The sequence below is a fragment of the Periophthalmus magnuspinnatus genome, chromosome 6, assembly GCF_009829125.3.
Source record: "Periophthalmus magnuspinnatus isolate fPerMag1 chromosome 6, fPerMag1.2.pri, whole genome shotgun sequence".
NCBI classification, from domain to species: domain Eukaryota; kingdom Metazoa; phylum Chordata; class Actinopteri; order Gobiiformes; family Gobiidae; genus Periophthalmus; species Periophthalmus magnuspinnatus.
This window is the reverse complement of record NC_047131.1, coordinates 7920087-7934946: the sequence shown is the minus strand read 5'-3', so window position 1 is coordinate 7934946 and position 14860 is coordinate 7920087. Positions and strand designations below refer to the sequence as shown.

The 14860-nt window shown below is 38.3% G+C and overlaps 1 protein-coding gene across 3 annotated transcripts in view; it reads left to right on the top strand.

Annotated features, from left to right (window-relative positions):
* LOC117372854 (AP-3 complex subunit beta-2) overlaps positions 1 to 14860 on the top strand; it is a 61452-nt gene that overhangs the window by 4640 nt on the left and 41952 nt on the right. For 2 of the 3 annotated variants that reach the window (XM_055222257.1, XM_055222258.1), the window contains exon 3: positions 13516 to 13591. In XM_055222257.1, coding sequence (XP_055078232.1) covers positions 13516 to 13591 — 76 coding nt within the window. Of the gene's footprint in view, positions 1 to 3754; positions 4066 to 13515; positions 13592 to 14860 lie in introns of those variants that run through there. The other variant, XM_055222256.1, reaches the window with a different exon arrangement.

The following is a 14860-nucleotide window of genomic DNA, read 5'->3' as shown; positions in this document are numbered from 1 at the left end:
AAATCAAAACAAGGAAAACAAAAGTGCTAGCCAGTATGCTAATAGGTGTGAGAGCACCCATTAGGGGCCTGAATGATTATGCAAAATATGACTCAGGCACAGTTCACACTTAGCACAGTTCAATAGACCCAGCCAAACAACAGAAACTGTAAACAACAAGTGTGTTCTTTGTTTCAGTGTAGTTAGCTTCTCCCTTAAGATAGATACAAGGCAGTGTCCAGAACCAGTGTCTGACCAGAACTGAAGAAGCAGGATGAGCAGCGAAATGTCTTCACTCTAAAAATGTTTTGTCCAGTTGACAGAATTACATATTTCTTTTACTATTTAACAGAGATACAACATTTCATTGTATTTGTTCTGATTTTCTTTTATAAACATCACTGTACCTCTAAACTCATATTGGCTGTTTCAGATTTTAAAAATAATCTGTAATGATTTTCAGTGTGTATAATCTGTCTAATCTTAATGTGAGTGGTAAAAGCCAAAAGTAAAATCTGTCAACTGGACAAAAGTTATAGGAGTGAAGATGTTTCGCTGTTCATTCAATAATGTGAGTGCTGTTTTCTCCCCAAGTTGAAGATTGGTTTTGTATTAGTCTTATATGTGTTGACCCAAATCTCAGTACAATAGGTTATGTTGCATTACCAATGAGTTATGTATAATAAACAGACTATATTTTATTTAGAATATATCTGTATTTATACATCATTGCATTTACTTTAGATAATTTGTTTCTAGCTTTATTTGTGCATAATTTCCAATATAAATCGATGATTAAACCATGACTAGACCAGGACTAGACCAGGACTAGACCAGGACTAGACCAGGACTAGACCAGGACTAGACCAGGACTAGACCAGGACTAGACCAGGACTAGACCAGGACTAGATCAGGACGAGACCAGGACCAAAGCAAGTCTACATGACATGACACCAATCATGACAAAACTGGGATCTAACCAGAATCAAACCAGATCAGTGTGAACACAGCTGACTATAGTAAAAATAGTCAAATATAAATACACACTTTATTTTGAATTGAGAGGATTATTACAAAGCTGCACTATATTTATCCCCATCTATTTGTTCAATTAGCTCTTGTTGTCTTTGTTTGTGTCAGTAGCGGTTTTGTTGCGTTTGCTGTTTAAATAAAGTTATGTTGCGTGTCCTTCGGCAGTCTCCATGGCGACGTGACAGATGTGAGATGTTGATTTTCACCTGAGCGACGATAATCCTTCGACACATCTTTTATTACTGAGCACAGTCTGTCTGCACTGTGGATCTGTTAACCATTACATGTGTAACAAGCAGTCTGGTTATGTAGAGTGGTAAAAGTGCATTTTGACCTAAATAACTAACACATACACAGCATAATTATTCATAACAATTCTCTGGTGGAATTTGCTGTGTATTGTCAGATTGCAGATTTGTTGACCAGGTTTATGGTTAAAGGGCCCATATTACTCTATTTTCTGATCTATGTTATTTCCTCATCACAAACAGACCTGGAGTTGTGTTTTGTTTCATTCACACATGTTTAACACACAAACCCTGTATATTTACGATGAGTTCTTCTCTCAAACTGAAAACACTCTGGTCCACCTTGTGATTCTTGTGGTAATATTTTAAACACTTTCACTAGTGTCATTTGGATGATTTCAGTCCTGGAATTTCCAATCTCTACTGAACTAAAGGTAAAAGGAGCTGTTACCTTGAAAACTACCACTTCATGACATCACAAGGTGGAACAGAGCATTTTGAGCTTTGCACATCTGGACAGACTAATTAATCGAGATTACTCAAACATGTGTGAATGAAACAAGACACAACTCCGGGTATGTCTGTGATTTGGAACACCATAGATTAATTTTGTGAAATATAAGACCTAAGCAAAGCACTTGGGCCACATGGGATGAGATGGTGATTGTCCATCCGTGTACCCCTGGGAACCTGTGGCTACAACAGTTAGCTTATCACCGCCATGTGTGGAGTGAATGAATATTGAAATGGGGCGTCTTGAAATGTGCTATTGTTATTAATAAAAGTTGGTCTGAAACCATAATCCCAGAAAGAAAACTGAACTAAAATGTCCATCTGTCAGCAAAGACCAGTCAAATGCCAGTTGAATCCATGTATTTGAGCAAAATTTATCTTGCCTAAGTTCAGATGTTCTATTACATTGACTTGAGGTCAAAATAAGTCTGCTGCGTGCTAATTATAAAGCGTTTTCTTGTCTGATAAACTGGAAGTGCACATTAGCATGCTAGTTTTAGTGCCAGCAAAGGTCTGACAGTTGTGAAAAGGCTTATAAAATTACTCATGCCAATGAATAAATAGGATGTTCAGAATGTATAATGTAAGTGAGGAATAACTTTGCACCACTGCAAACTGTTTAAAAAAAAACAATACAGCGCCTTTAATGTTACCATACTGAGCCCTGATACACTCCAAATTGTTGATGTGAACCTGCACAACACAGTTGACATATGCACGACACAGCAGGCTATTTCTGTTCATACTGAAACGAGTGGGAGCTGGACTGTGGCTTTCTCATCACGCTGCTCGAAATCGCTGAGTCATTTAAGACCACTGGAACTGTGCATACAATTAAAAATGAATGAACGTTTTAACCACAAAAGTACCACACTGTACACGGCTGACCGAGCTTCTACGCCTGGTAAATTACCTCAACGTGGCAAGGGGTGGGACCAAAAAGGGCTGTGTCATAGTACTGCTAGCCTATTGTGATGTGGAAGACTGTATGAAGGGAAAACTCCACCTCTCCTCTCCTCTCTATCTCACACTCTCTCTCTCTCATCTCTCTCCCTCATTCTCCCTCTCTCTCCCTCTCTCTCCCTCTCTCCTCTCTTCTTTCTCCTCCTCTAGCATCCATTTAAACCTAGCCTTAACGGGAGGCAGTGCACCGCTAGCTGTAAGGATACACAGAACTGGATTTATGGACTAAAACATCTGCAGTTTTGGCAAATTTGGAAACCATTATTTTCTTGCAAACGCTGGAGATACTGGAGATACTCTTGGATTATTTAAATTCTTTCTAAAGCTGTAATTCTGCCTTCTAAGTATACTTTCCTTCATAAATTATTTTTTGAAACAGACTAGGATTTCAAAACATCTATATATTTTGAGTAATTTGTGCGGATTCTACAAGTTGTCTCAGCCTCTTGTTTCTCTACTGCTGTTTGAACGAACCAAGCATGTATTTTAGTTACATTTTAGTTAATATATAAATTATAATTAATCGTTTGTGTGTGAAACTGCAAGTAGCCAAAATCTAAATATGATATGAGATGCTAAATATATACAAAATATTCACATTTTCACATTTTTTCTAAACAAACCCTGCAATAGAACCAACAACTAAAGTGGGTTTTTCCAAATTTATGGATTTTTTGTTTAGTGGCAAAATTGACATCAACAAGTTATAATTCTCAGTAAATTTTATCTTCATCTTGGATGAACAACATTCACCCTATTTTATTCTTTGACCAACTTTCCGACTAAGAACATTGAAAACCCTGTATTGAATCTATCTCTATGGCGATGATGCTGGAGTTGTTGCGTTGCATTACATGAGATTTTGGTAGGGTTTTTTTTTTTTTTTGCGAAACTGACTTCCAACAAGTTATAATTTTCAATAAATTTGTTCTTCAATTTTGCATCTTGGATAAACAACGTTATCCTATTTTTGCCCAACTTTCCAAATAATCCCCTTGAAAACAACTTATTGAATCGCCATGACGACGATGCAGAAGTTGTTGCAGTTGCCGGTGAATGCGGTGAATATGGTAAAGACTGTCCAGAGCCAGGTACAGGGGCAAAGCCAGGAGGAAGACAAAAGCCCCGTGTTGTCACCAGACAGCGGGCAGCACTCGTGGTACAGTGCCCTCCAACCAGACGAGCTACGCCACCTCAGATCAGGAGGAGGAGGCGGAGGAGGTGGAGGAGGGGGAAGTGCCTCGGGAGAGGGAAATTCGGAGGAGAGGACAGGCCTCGAAGATGGAGGAATAGGAGGAAGTGGTGGAGGTTCACAGACACAGCCGCTCCGGTAGGAAGTATTTAAAGGCAATGTACATTAAATTTACTGTCCTACAAACGTGAAAAGGAACTAGTTAATTTTAAACAGTTTGTAGTGGGCAAAAGTTTTTTCCTCACTTACGTTATATGTTCAGAGGTAACAACTAACATGCTAATGCGCACTCCCTGATTATTGGACAATAAAATGCCTTATATTTAGATGCCACCTGCTTGTTTCCATGGAGATGTTATTCCTTTGCGTAGATGCTCCACATTAAACTTATTTAACTTTATAACAAATAAGTGGGTGATGCCACCAGGCCAAGTTACAGGTCAGATCTGTGGATAGGTGACCCTGCTCTTAGTAAAAACACATGTTTTTTAATGTACAAGCTCTTTTTTGTACAATAAAAACACCTGTAATTGATTCAATGCAAAATACATACATTTAATGCGATACTGTGAAACATTCCAGGTCAAGTAATTTCTATGGAGGCAAGCAGGTAGCAGACACCCCAACAGAAAAGTTACATAGTGAACCTTTAATGGGATGTGTAATGATGAGGGATTAAATTTTAGGGCCACTTTTGTTGTGGTATATCTTTGAGACCATTCACTGTTAGTACAGTGGCAAGCACCCTTGCCTCACAGCAATAGGGCCCTGGGTTTGCCTCCTGATCATGGAGCTTTTTTTAGTGGAGTTTGCACGTTCTCCCCGTGTCTGGGTGGGTTTCCTCTGAATGGTCTGGTTTCCCCTATCAAACCAAAACAGTCAACATAGGTAAAATCTTCCAGCTAAAGTAGTCCTGGGTTAGCTCTATTGTTATTTTCCTTTAAAGCTGTTAAAGGCTGTTTTTATTGCATTGAAAAATGTCCTTACTCTGAGCGGGCTTGCATCTCCACAAACCTGACTCTTTCTCACCTTAGCCACCACCTGCTTATCTCCATGGAAATGTCATTCCTCTGGCTGCTCATGGGTTTCAAGCTATGGAAACTTTCTTCCGTCGTCATAACAATGAAGATTCAAATAAAAATATAATTCTACTTTTGAGTGGGGAAAGTCCTCGCCAAATCCTTCAAATCAGGAAGGAATGATTTACCTGAAACCCATAATTAACAATTCCACAATAAAACTCATCTGTCTCCATGGAAAATGTTCCGATGGGTGGTTTTAACTTTCTAACTTTCCATGGAACCATAAAGGTGAAATGCCATCTTCAGAAAGTTACACGGTATTGCTTTAAAGGTGCTTTGATAGAAGGAGTAGTGCATTTCACATAGATAAAACAAATGTAACCTGCTGTACATTTGAATCCATATTTCCTTGGACTGTCCCTGTTGCTGCAGATGCCGGCTGCTTGTAACTGGATCCCAGCTGTTGGTTGGACAGAGGTTAAATAATTCACTGGTGTTTGTAAATTCAGTAGCGGTTTGTCGACAGGAGACAGAGTCCACAGTAAGAAGAGAAGATGGTGTCGAGTTACTGTACCTGTGACGCTTGCGACGGAGAATTCAGCTAAATTAATTAAACTCATTTTACTACAGGAAATTCTATAGGAAATGTAATGGGATTTATTTAACTTAACCTTATTTGTACCTATTAAAAGCACAATGCAACCAGATGATAAATAAATAACAGGTGGCTAGTTGGGCTATTGACTTTTTTTTGGCCCTGCCCACTTTTGACTCTAAATGTGATTAAACTGCGCCTTTTCTGTGGTGGTGGCCTTTCCGGACGAGCGGGAATCCCATTAATTTCCATGGAGAATTTGGGGAACGTTTTTCCACTAAAATCTGATATAAAATAGGTTAATTTGTGTAATTTGTGTGCGTTTAATGTTGATATGACCAACAAGTCAACACTGCACTGATTCTCTGGAGGCTTTAAAGTGGCTCTGTAAATGGTCACATTTTATATAGCACTTTTCCATCTTCAAGGCACTCAAAGATCTTTACATCCACTCACCCTTTCACACACACACACTCATACGCAGAGGCATGGGGCTGGTAAAGCTCCCAAAACTATAGTATCAGACCAGATATGACCCAAAACCCACAAGCATGTGGTTGTAGTAGTAGTCGACCAAAATTTGTATTCATTGACTACCGTAAATTTCGGATTATAAGCCGCTACTTTTTTTCCACGCTTTGAACCCTGCGGCTTTTACAGCAGTGCGGCTTATATATGGAATTTTACTGGATAACGGACCCTGGGGGGCGCTCTCTAGCTGTAAACGTAAAAGTGAGACAGACGTGGGGAAAGATTCTGCTCTGAAGAATTCACTAGTTTTGATTTTGAACGATCATTTTGCGCATCATGAAATGGATATGATGCAGTTTTTAAGATAAAGAAACAGAAAGGAAACAGAGCAGGGGTCGGCCTTTAACACGCAAAGAGCCATTTGGACCCACTTTCCACGTAAAATAAAACACTGGGAGCCGCAAATACTTTTTGACATCTAAAATGAAGATAACACTGTATAATAACAATAATGTAACGGAATAATGTAGGTTTTACTTTCACGGACAAGCCTTCTACACGTGGCAGATAAATATGGCAAAAACAACTTAAGTGCATTAAAAAAATACAACTCACCAAACCGCTGCATCATGCATCGCGCTGATTATGTGATTATGTCTACTCTACTCCGCAGTTTCTTTAAAAAAACAACAACAAAAAAACTCGTAGCGTATCGTTTAATCCCAGGTGCTTATTCTCCATGTGCCAAAGCAGTTTTGAAGGTTTCATTGCCTTATTTGCTTTTCCCGTATGTTACGCAGAGCGGACTGTGCGTGAGAGTCACCTGTAGCGACAAACCCAGATTTTAAGTAGGCATTGTCTGTTAAATTTATCTTTCTTTTTCTTGGAGGTCGTAGTCTCTTCTTCTGGCTCCTCAGTTGTCCTTTTCCCCTTTGTTAAAAAGATCTCCAAAGACTTTTGTTTTGGCTCATTTTCACTCGCTTGTGGCTCTACTTTTGTGCGTCGTGTCTGATGTGTTATACGTGATACGTCACCGCGGAGACAAGAGCAGATAATATACTTGCTACTACATCAAATAGATTTCTGTGGCGATTTCCAGCAGGATTTTCATGATACATCTACGGACGAGCTTATTAGTGTGTCATTAGGGACGGGCCAAAGTTGCTCCTGACCCCTGTGCGCACAGCGTCTGAAAATCAGGGCTCTTTACGCAGGACTGTGAGCTGTGTCTGTGTCAGTTCCCAAGCCACGCAGAGCCGCAGTATGAGGCGGAAAGAGGCGCATACGGCTCCGGAGCCGCGAGTTGCCGACCCCTGAAATAGAGCCACTGCACGTAAGCTCGACATCAATGAATCCAACTTGGTCAATGTAAAAAGACGACAAAAGTTTTCAGAGGAAATAAAAGCAGATTTTCCGTGTTGGTGCAGCTTTATTTTCTAAACCTGCAGATGTGTTCATCCCGTGTTGTTGTCGTGTTGGTGCCAATTTTCAGGCACAGTTTAAAAAAAAGCGTGTCGGTGCACCGTCTTTCTGTGTAAATGTCTCATGTTACAATATGAAAACCTGCGGCTTTTATTCAGGTGCGGCTTATATATGTACAAAATTGATTTTCTCTTCAAATTTAGCTGGTGCGGCTTATATCAAGGTGCGCTCTGTAGTCCGAAATTTACGGTAATCATTTTATTTAGATTACAAGAGTTTATGTATATGGGACAAAAGCAGAAAGGAGAAGTGAGTAAGTGAGTATTTTTTGGTATTTATGTAAAAAGGCAGATTAAACCCACGATTCACAAGTTTAATCTGTATTTATGTAGTTACATTGTTCACTAGTATTTTTTCTGTCCAACAAGAATTTCATCCGTCGACCCCAGAACTATGATCCTATTTTAGACCTGGCAATATTTGAACAGACATTTTTTTTTTTAGGTTGTACTTGGTTCAAAAACTTTGAGAACCACTGAGTTAAATCAACCATTTGACCCTTTTGTTTTAACGAAATTCTCAAAAAGTTTAAATGTTTTTACGCTCACATCTCATGCAGTAGACAGCGTTTGTAAAAATGGTAGCACCTGATGAGTGTTGATTTCATTGGTGAATCTCATTACCCGCATTAGCTTCATTAGCATGGGCCGTGTCAGCACATGTTAGTGAATGAGGGAGCTGATAACATCACCAGGACAGATCCAGTGTTTTCAGCCCAACGGACGTTTGGTGTTTTCCGGTTTTAATTAGTGCCCCATTTATCTTCAAACAGGCCTCGTGTAACCAGGGACATGTCATTCATTAGTAAAGAGCTTCAGACGGCAGACAGCAGTGGCCAAGACCAAACAAGACATGGTTTAGTTCTATAGGAGGAAGTTAAAAGTAAATCTCTTAAAAAGGTTCCAGTTGTTGTCATTTCTGATGGAGGCAGAGGTCTATCTATCTCTATGGGGGATGTATTGTTATTGAAAGAAATCTCCAAACTTATGATCTACAAATGTTGAACCGTCTCATTATTTGTTTGGGTTGTTGATTCCACAAACCTGTCATTTTAACCTCATAGTTTAAAGTCCTTTCAACTGACAACAATCACATTTTGGGTGTTGAATAATGGCATCATTTTCTGAAGCTACTGTGAAAGAATAATTTCACTTTTGTTTATTTATACTGCCATAGAAGATAATGAACTTTGTGTCAATTTTTGTTTTGTGTGGATAGGCTCAGTAATTACAGAGATATTAACCATAAACCAGGTCCATCTTTAACAGCAAATCCCTCCATAGAATTCTGCCCTGTTCTCTAACTCCATTTGTTTTGAGCCTCACGTGAGTCTCTCATTTGGGTTGCCAGTTTCAGTGCTGCAATTCAATTGGTTTAAACCTAAAAGTACTCTCTCTGATCTGAATCCTCACTACCTAAACCCCAGCACCTGCAGCCAATCAAAGGTCAAAGGTGAATTCTGGAGGTTCTGAGCTTTCACATGAGGCCAATCCATAAACTGAGAATGAGACACTCTTGTTTGTGTCTCTATCTGCAGGTTAGGACTCTGGCAACACAGGTTCGGTTGTGATTGCAATACAGTTTTTTTTTTTTTTTTACTGTTGAAGCTCAGTTAATGAGGCAGCTTATATTTAGATTGACTTAATTAAATAGATTGAAATCACTTCATTTTGCTTCTCAAACTTCATGAATATATATTTTTGGTTCTTGCCCAGATATTGTAACTTGCATCGATTGGCAGAATAAACTTGGCATCACAACTTTCAGCCCGATACTGTTTACTATTAATACTCACCTTCATTCAAAGTAGGGCTGAACGATTTGGGGAAAATATGTGCCTGGGATTTTCATGACAAAGTTTATGTTTTAAACATGTTCAAAGTTCACATGTTAAACGCGTTCAGAAGAATTGACAAAAAGACTGAAATATCACCATCCAGCCATTTTCTTCTGCTTATCCAGGGCCGAGTCACGGGGGCTTTTCTTCAGTCTTTTCCCCCAGACTGAAATATGAAATGACAAATTAATACAGTAATTGCATGGATTTCTGAACATGTTTGTATAGATCTAAATTACACACGAGGATATTTTGTTGTTCATGGAGGAAATTATGGTATTTCAAAAATTACGCCCATTCAAATTGCAATTCTGATTCAATTGTGATTCAGCCCTACTTCAAAGTCAATTACTTGGAGCAGTACTGTGTAAGTGGTCATTGTGTATTGTCTCTTACCTTTTTAGTGGTCTATGCCTTTAAGGCTGAGTCACCCGCCTGTCACTAGTGTCAAAATCACTCAAGGATTTTTAAAAAAGACCTGCGTCATTGTGTCAGAGTTAAGTTCAGAGAGGATGTGACAGGTGAACTTTAAATGTGAGAGGAAAGGGAATAGGTGTGTGCTGGAACTGGAACATTGAATTTGAATATTCATGTATAGATTTGTCAAACAGCTGTGGTACACCTCCTGAGGATAAGTGATTCAAAATTTAGTTTAGTCGACAAAAGACAAGACATTTTCACAAAAACCTTTTATCATTCTTTTCTTTTTAGAAACTATGAGCCAGGTGCTGTTATTTCTATGGACTATTAACTGCTAACACATAACATATTTAGATCACCATGTTGCCTTTTATTGTTTTGAAAATGCTATATTCACCAAAAACAACGTATTACTGTGTTTAATAGTTTCACTTTCGTCTCCTCTCCTTTTGCTCTCTGTGCTAAATCGCTCCTCCTTCAGAGTGCTATCACAACCCAATCAGCGTACATCCTGCTAATGAAAGTGAAACTACTGCACATCGCATCAGGTTTGGGAAGTTGTAGTGTACAGTTTTGTATCATGTTTTGTATATTTATTGAGAATTATAATACCCCCTCTTTAAAGGACCTGTACCTGATTTTAATTTATTCTTGTCAAGATAAATGCATTTTACATCAGGCATTGTGTGTTAGCTACTATATAAGAGAAGAATCTTTCACTTTACGCAGCATTTTCTGAGGTCATAACTAATACTTAAACTACTGACTGGGAGTAACTTTTTTCATCTAATTAGGCACATTGCCACTAAGAATCATGGGAAACCAACTGCTGGATACTATCCCAGACACTTGATTCTCTGGCATTTTCAGGAATGACAAAGAAGCCAATAGTAGCAAAGATTTGAGAACTATAAGGAAACAACTGCGTGACACTAGACAGTTGTTTCTGTGCCATGATGCAATATCACAGCGGCAGAAAGGGCTAAGTGGGCGGGGCTAAAAGTTCAAACTAAAACATGTCCCTGACTCAAGGTTTGAAATCATTGATGGCACTTTAATAAAAATTGAACTGCACTAGGATGGAGTGAGTTTTTGACATGGGTCATCTCTTAAAGGTGCACTGCTACCTTCTTGTCACCACTGAGATGTTATTAAGTTGCCTGGAATTTTTCACAGTACAACATTAAAAATATCTAGCATTTAATAACATGCATTCTTATTGTGAGCAGGGGGGACTCTCCACAGATCTGACCTGTAACTTGACCTGGTGAGACTCCCTGATTGCATCCACAGGTTTCAGTATGATGAAAAAGTAGGACTTTTGCCATAGCAATTAACAAATTTAAAACAAAATATCATATCTTTTGAATGAGAATGGGAAAAATTGGGTGACAGTAGCTCAGTTGGTGGAGTGTTTGTCCACTGATCTGAAGATTGCCGGTTTGAATCCCGCTCCTGACATAAACATCATTGTTATGTCTTTGGGCAAGACACCCCCCTCGTCCCCAGTGTCTGTGTGCACTGGTGTATGAATATGTGTGTGAATGTGTGAGTGGTTCCTTGATGTAAAGTGCTTTGAGAGCCTTGAAGGTGGAAAATGTGACCATTTACCAAAAACATCCTCAAACTGTTGCCTATAACAGGAAACTGAAACCAATGAATAAATAAGTTAAATGCTGTACTGTGGAACATTCCAGGCAAAATAATATTGCCATGGAGAGAAGCTTGCAGACTCCCCACCAGTAAAGTTCCATAGTGCACAAATTAGATTATCTGTTTGGCTCTGGCTATTCAGTGACTCAGCAGGTAAAATGATGATGAGCCCATAATGTAAATATAAAATGACATCAGACAAATGCCAGGTATTTAAAATGACATTATGTTGTTTTGGTTCCTCACTGGAGCAGAAGCACAAACGCCATATAGATTTGTGATTACTGTTTCTATTTCTCTGCCTCCTGTTTCTCTTCTAGTCACTCTGTCTGTATCTCTGGTGCTGGGCTCACTGTATCAGTGCTGTATGACGATTTTAATAGGAGTGGAAATGGTGTCTGTCCTTCGGTGGTACCTGGTTTACAGCAGTGGTGGATGAACTACTCAGTCTTGTTCCTTAAGTAAAAGTATAGATACCAGAGCTAAAAAAAATACTGAAGTAACAGTAAAAGTATCACATGAAAAAAAAAATCTATTTAAAACTATTAAAGTACCTGTTTAAAAATGTACTTTGCAAAGATTTTGAGGTTTTATAAAGCTTCAAATGTTTGATTTTGATAAAAAAAAAAAAAATCAACAGAAACAATTGAATAGATTTTTTTCGAGGTGTAATTTTTTTCCTTTGCTCAAATTATGGACGCACTAAAAAGCAGGTCTCAAACAGTAATAAAAAAATACTTTTACTTTTTTGTCCAGTTAAAAATGTAGTGCAGTAGAAAGTACAGATACCTGCTCTCAAATGTAGTGAAATAAAAGTAAAAAGTATCCACCGTAAACTTTACTTAAGTAAAGCACAGATACCTAAAAATTGTACTTAAGTACAGTACTTTACTACATTCTACCCCTGGTTTACAGAACCAGCACCTGAATGGTACGCTAGGTCCCAATTTATCAAATATAATAATAATTATAGTTGCTCAGTTGAGTGTTTGTCCACTGTTTCAAAGGTTGCCGGTTCAGATCCCTTAAATCTTCTTGGGCAAGACACTTAACCCACCTCGCCCCCAGTATCTGCGTACACTGGTGTGTGAATGAGTGTGTGAATGGGTGAGTGGTTCCTTGATGTAAAGTACTTTGAGTGCCTTGAAGGTGGAAAAGTGCTATATAAAAATGTGACCAAACTTTCTACTGTGTTGAAATCTACCTGGCAAAGAAAACCCTGATACAAAATAAAAAAATATTTATCAGTTTTTGGTAGCATTTTTCAGGTAGTACTTGCTTTTACCATATTTTTATGCAATGACCTAACATTTAAAAGTGTATGATTTTTTCCCCAATTTTTTTGCATATATATATATAAGTTATATATATATATATATATATATATATATATATATATATATATATATATATATATATTAGTTTTATATATATATAGTTTTATATATATATATATATATATATATATATATATATATATATATATATATATATAGTTATTAGTATAGGTCTTCATATGCATTAGTATTAGTTTGTTGCTAAGGAACTTGCTGCCATGAACGGCCTCTTGAGCGTATCAAGAGTGTGCATAATTTCCAAGAAGGACTTCAAAGTGAACATTTCTGGGTCACACGACTTTTTCTCCGAATTTAATTTAAAGTTTAAGTATAAAGTCAGCTTTTTTTCGTTCAGTCACGCATATTGTTGCTAAGAATCATGGGAAAGCAACTGCCTGACCCAATCCTAGACACTGGATTCTCTGTCATGGTGCATTTTTAGGAATGAGAAATCAAATAATACAAGAGATTTGAGAACTATAAGCAAACAGTTGCATGACACCAGACAGTTGTTTGTGTGTCATGATGCAATATCACCGCGGCAAAAAGGAGTAAGTGGGCCGGGCTAACATGTTCATGTTCCTGACTCATGGGTTGAAATCATGTACCGGCCCTATAATAAAGCTTGAATTGCACTTCAAAGTGAACATTTTTGGACCAAACAACTTTTTCTCTGAATTTACATAAAAATTTAAGTATAAAGTGTGTTTTTGTGGTCTTATAAAACCTGTTCAATCTCTGGTTAACTTCCTGGTTTTGTTTTTCCTTTAGGCATGATGACTTGAAGGAGATGTTGGACAGTAACAAGGATTCACTGAAGCTGGAGGCCATGAAGAGGATTGTAGCTGTGAGTTGTATTTTTATTTATACAGGGAAAACCCAATGACAGTAGTACCAGACTATTCTATTGTACAATATTGTTAAAACTTATGAGCTGCGATCAGAGATTTATTTTTGAATTTTTGAAGTCATGTATTCAACCTCTACTGCTCAAATCTCATCATACTGCAGAAAAATAACAAAAAGTTCCCATGATACATTTTTCTGGCATGTACTGAACGTTGATATAGTAATTATGAAGGCTGTAATGAACTAAAGAAATTCTTGTGCTGATTGATTAGATCACTAAAAAAGGGGCGTGGCAAAGCTCTCAAAACTATTATGTATGTCTTTGTACTGCGCTCACAAAACTACACCTGCAGGGGGAGTTCATGCAAAAAAACTACTAGGAAACAATGTATTTATATAAAGACAGATTAAACCTGTGAGTCATGAGTTTAATTTGCCTCTTTAAATATAAATAGCAAAAAATACAAAATCTTTAGCTAACTCACCCATATCCCCTTTCTGCCTTTGTCCCATAGAAATTTTTCGCTTAATTGATTAAAATGACTAAATGACTGCAGTCCTAGTGTTTATTGTGTGAGACTAGAGCAGTGGTTAGAGACTGGGGCAGGGCTTGGATCCAAGAGGGTAAAATGTGCCTTTGGGTTAAACTTGGAGTTGGGTTTTTGATGATATAACAGCTCTGAGCCGGCCGCTCTTAAATATTCAGAATCTGTGTCAGATCCTTCAAAGCTTCATTCATTATTTCTACAGGACACTCTGCACAAGTCACATACATGAAATTACATGGAAGAAGTCCAGAGGATTAGACCTGGTTTAGACCTGGATCAGATCTGATTTAGGCTTGATTTTGTCCTAGTTCAGACCTGGCACAAACCTGGTTCAGACCTGGTTCAGACCTGATTTAGACCTGGTTCAGACCTGCTTTAGACCTGGTTCAGACTTGGTTTAGACCTGGTTCAGTCCTGGTTCAGACCTGATTTAGACCTGGTTCAGACCTGCTTTAGACCTGGTTCAGACCTGGTTTAGAGCTGGTTCAGTCTGGTTTAGACCTGTTTCAGACCTGGTTCAGACCTGCTTTAGACCTGCTTTAGACCTGGTTCAAACCTGGTTCAGACCTTGTTTAGAGCTGGTTCAGTCTGGTTTAGACCTGGTTCAAACCTGGTTCAGACCTTGTTTAGAGCTGGTTCAGTCTGGTTTAGACCTGGTTCAGTCCTGGTTCAAACCTGGTTCAGACCTGGTTTAGAGCTGGTTCAGTCTGGTTTAGACC